Source organism: Helobdella robusta (genome assembly GCF_000326865.2).
Source record: "Helobdella robusta unplaced genomic scaffold HELROscaffold_4, whole genome shotgun sequence".
Lineage (NCBI taxonomy): Eukaryota > Metazoa > Annelida > Clitellata > Rhynchobdellida > Glossiphoniidae > Helobdella > Helobdella robusta.
Genome location: NW_008704902.1, coordinates 1,400,214 through 1,412,456, shown reverse-complemented (window position 1 = coordinate 1,412,456; position 12,243 = coordinate 1,400,214). Strand labels below are relative to the sequence as shown.

General features: G+C 31.2%; 2 protein-coding genes across 2 annotated transcripts; one reads left to right on the top strand and one right to left on the bottom strand.

The window, feature by feature from the left end:
* Window positions 1-308: 308 nt before the first annotated feature.
* On the bottom strand, window positions 309-3,062 carry HELRODRAFT_162162 (hypothetical protein; the record flags this gene model as incomplete). The annotated part of the gene is made up of 5 exons (XM_009024447.1): window positions 309-353; window positions 1,324-1,398; window positions 1,483-1,563; window positions 2,065-2,146; window positions 2,599-3,062. 5 exons carry the CDS (start codon window positions 3,060-3,062, stop codon window positions 309-311), a joined length of 747 nt encoding a protein of 248 aa, XP_009022695.1.
* A 4,063-nt stretch (window positions 3,063-7,125) lies between these two features.
* Window positions 7,126-7,946, top strand: HELRODRAFT_162161 (hypothetical protein; the record flags this gene model as incomplete). The annotated part of the gene is made up of 3 exons (XM_009024446.1): window positions 7,126-7,282; window positions 7,506-7,591; window positions 7,866-7,946. 3 exons carry the CDS (start codon window positions 7,126-7,128, stop codon window positions 7,944-7,946), a joined length of 324 nt encoding a protein of 107 aa, XP_009022694.1.
* Window positions 7,947-12,243: the final 4,297 nt, after the last annotated feature.

Here is a 12,243-nt window from a genome sequence, read left to right as displayed (position 1 = left end):
TCTGAGGATCCCCCCATGCATTAAATGTTTCCAGTGACTTTTCAAAATGTACCGTTTTTCATTTTTACCATTTTTAATATGATTTGAATACGGAAATTTGTAGCCAAATTCTGGTTTCCATGGATTTTGTAGAAGTTCAAATTTTATATCATCATTAATTGTTTTATTACTGCTGCCCACATACAGTCCAATATCATTATTATGTACAAAATCCATTTGTTGATAGACTTTTTCATTATTCTTTATCTTGTTATCTTCGTCATTATCGTGCAAAGCTACTTGCTCAAATGATTCATCATTTTTAACAATCACTTTTTCATTATGATTATCGGAACTATCGCCTTCATGTAGTTCTAAAAAAATAAACTAAATTTAACTTAACTCTGAACACTTATTTAACAATTTCTATGCTACTGGCGAACAAATTCATATCGTATGGTGATCTAACCTGGTGGATGTGCCCTTTTAGTTCGCTTCACAAAACGATCCATATATATTTAAATTAATCTTCTAAAAAAAACTGAAAATATGATTATGAATTATGATACTTATACAGTACTATTACTAGCGCAACTCAAATTTGAATTTTTAAAATGAAAATCAGACGGAAGAAGCGTTCAAAAAATTTTCAAGTGTATTTTGCCGCGTGGGTGCGTTCATAATTTTCCTTTGATCATTTGTAATAAAAATTATAAATAAATCAAAGTAAACATAAAACATTATATTATTCAATTAATTTACATTCTAAAATTTATAATCAAAAATGGATATATTCAACATTACAAAATATTTATTTAAAAATTTTCGCCCCCCCCGTCAAACTTCCTGGATCCGCCCTTGTTCTCAGCAGGTCTTCCAACTTTCCTCTTTCTCATAATTACAGTTAAAAAAGCTTGTTATCTGACATTTTTAAAATGTTCAGAGTCCTTGTTTTCAAATTTTGATTTTCTCTTCTATACTTTTTTGTTTTCCAAGCTGGTTTCTTATGGTCTCCATGCTTCAGCTGATTCACAGCAACTATCTGTAGTACTCCACTTCAAACGCTCCCAATCTAACTTTGACTGTTTTTATTGTTGTCTAATTTCTGCACACGGCAGTGTAGAAATCACACGATTCTATCATTTGTAACTTTTTTTCAATGGACATGTTATCACTTTTCTAAGCGTCTATGAAGTGCTTTCGCAACTGGCGATTTATGAGTTGACGCATTATTATTATTTAATATTTAATCATGACGTTGAATATCCTTATCTTAATAGGAAATAATAAAAACAAACAATAATGAAAATTACAATAAGAACGAAAAAGTGTGAATTGACCGACCATGTAATCACAGCCGATCTCTTGGAACTGACACCTGACGGGTTTCATTGGACATTTTTCTAAATGATCGTTCAACTGGTGAATTGCAAACATAGTGATCAACGTAAGAAAGATTGCGACGAATAACCGAGTTACTGATTGAAAGAAAAGAGAAAAAACCTCATATCTGAAAACGTCAGTAAGGTAGCAGTCATGAGGACAGTTGACTTTTACATATAAACATTCCTCATCTAAATGTTTCTTTAATTTAATTTTGAAAAAATCATTCAATTGGTTTTCAAATTTTGAAAATGAAATTTTTAAAATAGTTTGCAAATTATTAGAAAATAAAATTGCAGGCAGTCAAAAACGATTAATAATATCATAAACTACTGTTAAAATGGCAATTATCATTTTAAATTTAATGACAAAATTAGAAGCAATTTATTTTTATTCTAATAAAGGATAACTGTCAAAACATCTGAAACAGCTATCAAGAGTTTAATGTTATTAAATTCAACCTACAAAATATTGAATCATATTTTCAGACTCTCCCAATTTTCTATTTGCATCAAAATATGATGAAAACTATAATTGCAAATTATAAATTTTGAATGCGCACGCACGCACGCACACACACACACACGGATATAAATACATATACACAGTTATCAATCCTGTCCCAACTCTAACCTTAGATAAACGGTTAAAGCGTTATCGTGAATGTAATCAAGAAATTGAAATGTTATCATTTAAACAGACCTTTAGATGATGCAACTTGCAAGTGGCAGGACAGCCTAGTGACTTATTAGTACAGTAAACTTCGTAATCTTTGAGTTCTCGCCTTAGTGAGTTGTCAGGATATATCTGTTGATACAATACACAACTTGAAATACAATTTACATTAATTTATTTTAACCAGAACTTATCAGGTGATAAGAATAACAAATAAATGTGATAATATATGATAATATAATAAGTCATAATACAATATGTGGTAATATAATAAAGGTATAATACAAAAATAGAATAAACATTCGTGTTTGTCCGTGTATTTAGTCACTTTGGACATTGATGGAACTGTGCTACTAAACAGATGAACCTCTCCCATATACTATCAAATTCTTCACACACCATCATATAATGGACCATATTTACAATAGCAAAGCCAAACTAATGCATCATTATGTTGAATTCACGCCATCTTCTAGATTATTTTTCCCTTGTTTCCACCTTTGAATGTGTTAAAAATAAGACGGACAATGTGTGCAATCTAATGTCTAGTAACACACTTACAGTTTATGAATGTACCCCACAAAAAACCCAGCCATCTTACACTTCCTTAACATGACACCAAAGTTCCACAAGTCCAGCTTATCTACATTTGTGACCCTATTTATTCTAGTGCAGTTTACTTCATTAATAAATTTCCTATAAGTATTATTAAACATAAAAGAACTGAATGTTATAAACAATGAAGTCAACATATTTTTCAAAAGTTTGTTGTGAACAACCCCAACAGAAGCAACCTTATCATAAGAAATTTTCTCACATGTCTCATCACCAGATGGACAATCAAAAACTTTACTCTGAAAATTAACTTTACAATTGGAGCAAATCCGATGACCGCAGATTAGTTGGTATGGATCGACCAAGTATCCCTTACAACTTTCACACGTGTATGATGGATTCGGAGAAACAAATTGAATACTTGAGTTGATAGGCTGCAAGCTGTTGAAATTTGACTGCAAAGAACTCATATCATAAATCTTTTTCAATCTTTCGACACTTTGATAAAAATATCATGATCTGGAGCTAACACCTGTAATAAATAAGTAAATTATGCTGTTAATGAAATTAAATTGCAGACATTAATGTAATTTGATGGTGCTTGGCATTTTTGGAATATGTGTCTTATCTGTCATATCTGTCCTATCGAAGTTAAACATTAAAGTCATAAATATACAGTTAAACACTGTTATTATCACAAACAACCACAGTATATATTCATACAAGTTCTGTTTAAAAGAAGAAATTACACATCTTCTGTACATTTGTAAAGTCTTTCAGTTTTAATGACTAGCTGACAAAATTGATTTTTCTAAACAAACTAACAATTAACTCAGTTCAGCTGATGTCTGGTGAATTAATAATAAATATAATTAATAATTTAAGCACCACTTAATCAGTTTAGGCATTACACATGACCAAAAAGATAGGATTGAACAGCAAGGTACAAAAACAAGGTGATAGTTAAAAAAATCATTTGAAAAAATTTCTGCCTAACAAGCTCTAAGCGACAATATAATCCTTATTATGATTACTGGCATCATCATCATAGCCACCATCATCATCATCACTATAACATAACCATCACCATGGTTACTAACGTTGATAATAAAATAAAAACACTTATCCATGTAATATAATATATATATATATTATATTATTATAGTATAATGTATTGCATCCAGTTTCACAATGAAATTTTAAACAATGTCACTTTTCTTGGTCCCCATATTATTAATATTTATAAGCTTATAACTATATAACTAGGATCGGTCGGTATAAATTATAAAACTAGTATAAACCTAGATTTTCAAATTTGTTTTCAACTTTTCATTATGGATTATGACAGATTATGTCTATGATTGCAAGCAGAATATTAATATCTAAATTCTATTTCGCACTTAGGCACAATATGATGATCCAATATATGAGAATTTATTTATAATATAATATTATATTATATTATACTTATAGAAATATTGTGGTGTGATGATTTGGCTGATGGTGGTTATACGTTATATGGCTCGCTATATATATATAATTATAATATATTATAATTGCGGAGATTATTAATTTTATAATCTGAAAATATAGAAAATTTCGTTCGTATTAAAAATGTTTATTTTATTCTAAATTATAAACAGAAGAATAAGTAAAAACTGACAAAATGAGGTGATCACAAATAGATTTGCGCCGATAACTCAAAGAAAAACCAAAAAAGCACAAAGAAAACTGGAAATACCAGCTATTTACCATTAAACAACACTTTCTTATTGGTTGAAGCAGGGATATGCAAAGAATCTCAATTTTTGCAACTTTTAATTATTTTCGGTAATGTCGATTTTATTTGTTTAAATTTATACCAAATAAAAGTAATTAATTACCATATTGAATAACAATTTAAAAAAATAAAATTTTAACATTTTAAATAAAAGAAATATTCCGTAATTAGTAAATACACTATCGTAACTTTTGACTCGAACCTCACCCTCCATCTCCCCTCCAGAAGTAAGCTCCTTGTTCAACCGTTGAAAGTGAACGAAGGCCGTTATATTTATTCTAGTTATATGTATCAAACAGTATCTTATTGAACAAAATAGTATCATAAAATAAATAAAAATACTTTTTTTTAATATAAAACATTCTCAATTTGATTTCATTGCGATATCGATGATGATGATGATTGTGACCTGACTAATTAAAAAACATCAAATAACATTTATAATAAATTATAAATTTGAACTGCGTGCGCACATATGTAGCACTGATTACTGTTGCGTTTATAATGAATTTATATACTATATATACAAAGCGAGCAAAATTTTAATATAAAAGCGCTTATAAATCTATGCATATTAGCTCAGCTTGGCTCGGCTAGCTTGGAATTGGATGTTAAGCAAGGTGTGGTCTCAAACTATTTGGAATTCTTGCAGAAAAGTTTGAACTGCGTGCGCACATATGTAGCACTGATTACTGTTGCGTTTATTATGAATTTATATATTATATAGTCTATATAAAGCGAGCAAAATTTTAATATAAAAGCGCTTATAACTCTATGCATATTGGCTCAGCTTGGCTCGACTCGGCTTGGAATTGGATGTTAAGCAAGGTGTGGTCTTAAACTATTTGGAATTCTCACAGAAAAATTTGCGCACATATGTAGCACTGATTACGACTGTTGCGTTTATAAGGAATTTATATACTATATATATAAAGCGAGCATAATTTTATTATAAAAGCGCTTATAAATCTATGCATAATGGCTCAGCTTAGCTCGGCTAGGCTTGGAATCGGATGTTAAGCAAGGTGTGATCTCAAACTATTTTTAATTCTCTCCGAAAATTTTGAACTGCGGCGTACATATGTAGCATTGATTACTGTTGCAATTATAATGAATTTATATATGTATATGTATAAAGTAACTAGAATCCATGTATACAAATAATTATTAGATTATATGTTTTATATAAAAAGCAATATAGCAGATTCAACCAGCCAATCAGAAAATTTCGAAGACGTTCGTTCGATGACGTCAATTTAGTACTGTTGGCATTGTGGTTAAGACTGTATAATACTGTAGTACATACATTAAATAAGTTTTTTACTGATGTGAATGATTGAAATGGTGAAAGTGTATGGTTGAAACGAGTATAAATAGGAGCTGAGAAAACGTGAAAATCAGGTCAGGCATTCTGCCTCGCATGAAGCAGTCTGCCTGATCTCATTTATTTTATCTTTTTATTTTTATTTATTTTATTATATAGAGTTATATAGAGTTTGCATGCCTGTGGTTTGTGTGATTGTATGTTGTATTTTTTTATATTTTAGGTGGGTTTTAGCGGTTGCTCATACATACATACATCATGTTTGTTTGTGTGGTAGTATTTTATGTTCTGTTTTACTCCTTTTTCTCTTTCTTCATGAGTCTTAAGTTAAGTTAATGAAACATAGGTAGGTGAGGTAAAAATTAATTTATTATATAGGTAGGCTAGGGCCTAAGGTAATTTAGTTACATAGGTAGGTTAGGGACTTCTATTCTTTTACTCTACTTGGTGGTGTGTTTTTTGCTTTGTTTTTTTTATTTGTTCACATCATACATATAACAGGTACGCGGTGGTTTCTGGTTTTAGTGGGATTTTTATTGATTGAATGTGGTGGTATGTATATTTGAGCGTAATTTTATTTTCAATACACATTCTAATTTATTATTACTAAGGTTGAGAGTAATTTAATTTCATAGGTAGTTAAGGGCAATAATGTAATTCTAGGAACAATCTTGTAATGTAAATTAAAACGCTGTATGTGTATCGATAGGTAGGTTAATTATAAGTTTTATATTATTATTATTATGTCGGAACCCAAGGCATTACGTAGGTGGTGGGGTGGGTGCCGAAAGGCCAATGAATTGGGCTCTTAAGTTTTTTTAATTTTAGGTAAGTTAAGGCCATAATGTAATGAATAGGTAAGTTAAGGCTACGCTGTAACACATACTCATTAATAGATTTAGGATTTAAGTTTTATATTATTATTACTAAGTTGCAGCCCAAGGCATTACGTAGGTGGTGGGGTGGGTACCGAAAGGCCAATGAATTGGGCTCTTGAGTTTTGTAATTTTAGGTAAGCTAGGGCTTAATTGTAATGAATAGGTAAGCTGAGGGTACGATAGCCGATAGACTCTGAATTTCAAAGTCCGTTGTCAGAGGTAAGCCTTGGTGGCCAGTGGTGAACCGGCAATGGTTTACTATCCGGACGGCAATGGTTTACTATCTGCACGGTAATGATTTACTATGCGGCATGGCCATAGTCTACTACCCGCACGGCTTCCGGACGGCAAATGGTTTACTATCCGCACAGCAATAGTCTACTATCCGCACGGCAATGGTTTACTTTCCGGTGCCCTGGCTGTCGGTGAACCTCTGTGCAAAGGAGGGAGAATGAAGGGGGACTCTCGACTATCGTACCATTAACAATTTAATATAGATTAGTTAAGTAATTGAATAGGTAGATGGGATTATTTTTATTAAGCAATTTGAGATGCAGGCACCGCTAAGCTTTCTGATGAGAATTTTCTCTTTCTCCATTCCACGGGCTGTGTTTCAACAACAATCTCGAGGAGGACTGGCACCAGTTTTGGAGGACAACGTAGGAACCGGAAAGCATTCAACATTCTGCCTTTGTCGAATGGACGACGGTAAGTTTTTTTTTTTACATTTTAATCTCTTTATTATTTTCAGTTATTATTTATTTGCCATTATTTCCATTTTATAATTTTTTGCTTCTAAGATTCTAACATTCATTTACTACTACGCTAATAAAAAAATTGTCTACAGAATGATGAGAGGTGGGCAGTGGTGGGAGTCAGCACGTTTCAGATGGTGGTCTCATGATGATTTACGTATGATGGTGTGGTGTAGGAAGAATCAGCGCGTTGGCTGTTCGACTGACGCTCAGAAGTTCGGATGAAATCTTGTGTGCCGATCTGAATGTGGTGGTCGGTGCGGTCGGTGCAATGGATTGAAGTAACGACGATTTTTGAAGTAAGGTTTAGTTTCGTTTTTTTTATTTTTCTCATTCATTCATTTTTTTCCTCAATCTTTCAAATTATTCTTCCATTAATTGACGTTAATTCGTTCTATTCATTCATTCATTCATTCATTCATTCATTCATTCATTCATTCTTTTAACTAATTATTTAATCATTCAGTTCATCATTTATTCGTTTGTTCCTTTGTTCTTTGATTTACTACTAAGCTAATAAAAATAACTTTTTACAGAATGATGAGAGGTGGGCTGTGGTGGGCGTCAGCACGTTTCACATGATGGATCTCATGATGATCGTTCCGATGACAATTTGAAGGAAACAACAACGACGATTTTTGAAGTATGGCTTAGTTTTTTTTTAAATTTTCTCATTCATTTTATCACTATCTTTCAAATTATTCCTCCACTAATTGATTCATTCTATTAATTCGTTAAATCATTCAATTCATCATTTATTCGTTCGTTCCTTTGTTCCTTGATTTACTACTAAGCTAATAAAAATATCTTTTTACAGAATGATGAGAGGTGGGCTGTGGTGGGCGTCAGCATGTTTCAGATGGTGGTCTCATGATGATCGTTCCGATGACAATTTGAAAATAATATTAAAAGAAATTTGTTCTTGTCTCATTGTTCTTGTCCCATCGTACCATTGAAAGTACTCGAATTTGTCATCTCAATCAATCAATCAATCAATTAGCTTATAAAGCGCTATTTCCGCGATGTTCAACAGCGCTCCTCAATGAATTTTGAAAACAGATGGGTCTTGAGATCCGCTCTGAACTTCGCAAGTGATGGAGAAGTAGTCAGAGAAGTAGGTAGATAAGATAAGTTGTCTTTTTTTCCAATGGCTTGTTTTTTACTTTAAAGAATTATTTTTTTTTAATTTAGTGTTTTTCAGTATCCGGTCAAATTCATTCCATCGATGCGTGTCAGATGATGGTCGGTGCAATGGAGGTTCGTCCGTAGTGAGTGAAGAAGTTTTTGGAGAGTACACGCCCGCACATTTACACACACACACATCAATAAAACACACACATACACAACATCCATTCATTCGGTGTCGTTGTTATGTTTTTCTTCAACTTTCTATTTTCTTTACCAGACTTAATTTAATTCGTAGGTAAGTTAGGGATTGAGATGAGTTGAACAATCGTAGGTAGGCTAGGGCTTAACATTAGTTAAAAAGTTTCAAGTAAAATAAAAACGCTGAAATATGTAAAATAAAATACCTAAAACATGTAAAATTCCAAAAACGTAGAAAAACATATTTGTAGGTAGGTGAGTTGAGTTAATGATTATAAGTAAGCTAGGGCCCTGAGAGTTATTTAATTGTAGGTAGGTGACTGACAACTATTCTTGCGACTTTTTACTAGTTTTTTGTGATGTGTTTGTTTTCGCTTCATAGCCCCACACCAACAAAACAAACTACATTTTATTCTCGTTGTCGCCTTAAATTTTACCTATTTGAACAATCTTTTTAATAATGTCTATTTATTTATTTAATTATTTATTAAATGTTGACTGGTTTCTAGTTTTTTAATTTGGTTATATAATTTTCGGATATTTCTTGATTTAATAAAAGCAACTATTGTGTTTTTCTTTCTTTACTAAAATCTCGAAATTGTTTGTAGATCTGTAAAGTTAAGTGTTTGTTCGAGTTTGAACAAGCCTTGCAAATATTTTTTAAATATGGTTCATTGATTGGTTGGTTGATTAGTTGATTGAATGGTTGGTTGGTTGATTGATTGGTTGATTGATTGATCGATCTCATAGTATTTTATATATGAAAAAAAATCCGATTAAGCCAACATACGGCTTTACTTGGCCACTGTATTTTACCAGACAAAAGCAATTTCTTTATTTATATTTACAAAAATAATTGTGAAATGAATATATTGACTTATTTAAAGCATTATATGTAAAGAAAACCGCCATGACACTGTTGTATGAGACCCAGTAAGCCACTGCAGTAAGCCAACGTATGATTTCAGCAACCATAATTTCTATGAGCACCAGCAGAATGTAAAATATTCATTGAATATAATGAAGATAGTTGTTCAAATAACAATTTTGATCTGTTTAGGTCGTTTATTTCATGAGCAAACCAATTTTTAACATGATCGAATAGTGTAAAAAAAGGGTGACTATAGTTCAATCCTACTAAGCCAACCTTCGGCTTCAGTAAGCCACCGGATTTCACCGGACCAAAAGCAATTTTTATATTCAAATTAACAAAAATTTAATAATACATAATTCTATTAATCATTATTAAAATTAAATAGAATTACTACAATGTTTTAAGCATATTAAATCAAGTAAATATCTCATTTAGCTTGCTCGTTAAAATCCATGCAATTTCGTAAGCCAACAATCCAAGCACGACAAATTATTCTAATTATATGAAATTATCCACATAATTGAATAACTAGCAAAAATCATTGAATACTAGTTATTTTAAAAAATATATTCTTTATTCCCAGGCCTAAGCATTGTAAGTAAAAATTTTACAACCAATCAAGCAATAGGATTTAGGATTTTAGGAACAAGTGCTGTTAGTGTAGTAGTTGTAGTATGTTAGTGTAGTGGTTGGTAGTCTCTAGTAGTCTAATCTGTTAATGTTCGTTAGTGTTATCTGTTATTTATTTTAATTTAAGTAGTTTAGTTTTAGTTTAATTATTAGAGTTTAGTAATTTAATTACTAATTAGTCGTCGTTAATGTTGTTACGTTACCCTTACCGGTTACAGTTAATCGTTAACGAGTCAAGTGTTAGAAGAGTGGTTCACAAAAAATTTTTTTAATTTAAAATGCAAAAACCGTCATACAGCAATATCTATCCTAAAACAGCATCTAGTATCACCTTTCAAAACATTTTAAATAAAAGCAATATTCCGAAATTAGTAAATAAACGATCGTAATTTTAGTCTTGGGCGATAAAAAATCACCCTCCAATTCTCCTCCGGAAGTAAGCTCCCTGCTCGACCGTCAAAAATGAGCGAAGGCCGTTATATTTATTCTAATTATATGTACCAGCTAATACATGGCTTTCAAAATAGACCACAGAACAAATAGCCATTTTTATTTGTTGGCATCATGGATATATCCATGGTTGGCATTATCCATATAAATAGAAGTATAAAATGTGTGTAAGTGAATGTTGTGCAAACATCAACTTCTTATGCAAATAAAAAAAATACCAAAAAATATCATAGTGCTAGATTTTTTTTAAATTAATTTGATTGAATGACGTATTGTTCGCTGAACAGTAATTAATGAGACCACCGAAATTGTCCATCACAGTATTGATTCGCGTAAATGAATGGAAAAAACTGAATGAGCATTTGTTTTAAAATGTTTAATTTTCTCAACCATCGATATTAGACGGCCAGATAGTGTAGTGGTTAGAGGCGCCTGGTCTTTGAATGCAGAGATGCCCATCTTTCATTCAAAAGCATTGTGATTCACGCTTATTTGAATACTCTGTATGTGTATGTGTATGCGTGTGTGTTGTGTGTGTGATTTGGTAAAAAAAAAATAACCATAACCATTAACATCCACATACCGAAGTTTCTGTGTGTCTTAAAATCTTTTCCTCACAAATACTTTGATTAAGAAACAAACTTATGAACTTGTTTATTGTAGGATGCTTTTTATGATGTGTCTTTTAGCACGTATTCATGTATGATGTTTGCATAAACCACTAAACATAGGAATGATAGTGTAGTGTAGCAGAACTTTAACCTGTAAGATGAAATATTCAAAACTTTATATGAGTAAAACGTAAATTTTATTCTTTCATTTATTCAGACTTCCTGATACGTTGTATATTCTCGGATTATCTTCCATCGCTAAGTTTATCAAATCATTCACTCATCATCAATCGTCATCAAGTTGTAATAGTTGTTAATCATATCCATCTCAATCACTGCCACAATCATCATAGTAATCATCTTTATTATCATCGTTATTGTCATTATTACAATCATCTTTATCATTATAACATCGTCATTGTATTGTCATTATCATCACTTCATCATTATATCACCATCATCACAGTCATCATTAATCACCGTCATTATCATCATAGACTTCTCGGAGATCTTCAGAGGATGTTATCATGATACGCTTCGATGAATGCTTAGCAGGCAGGCAGAAGTGCATATTGCATCTTCTTATTATTGTTATTATTAATCTTATCTCTTCAAAAACAGCTTGTTCCTCTCCATATCGTTTACGTATTGACGTCATTGATGACAGCCACATTGTTTCGCCATTAATGTCATTTTCAATTTCTTTTCTTTGACGTTTTCCAGAATATGCAGTCATCAATTTGGTCAACTTGGAATATTTTTTATTGATGTTCCCATATTAATGTTATCCAAATTGTTTTTTTTTCATTGATGTCTACAGTATTTCGTGATTGATGCTATCAATATTGATTAATATATTGATGTCTTTAAACTTTTCCGCTGTTGTCCTTGACTCATTTGGGAGTTGCGTTTTAGAATAATTAGATAACCATATATATATATATATATATATATATATATATATATATATATATATATATATATATATATATATATATATATATATATATATATATATATATA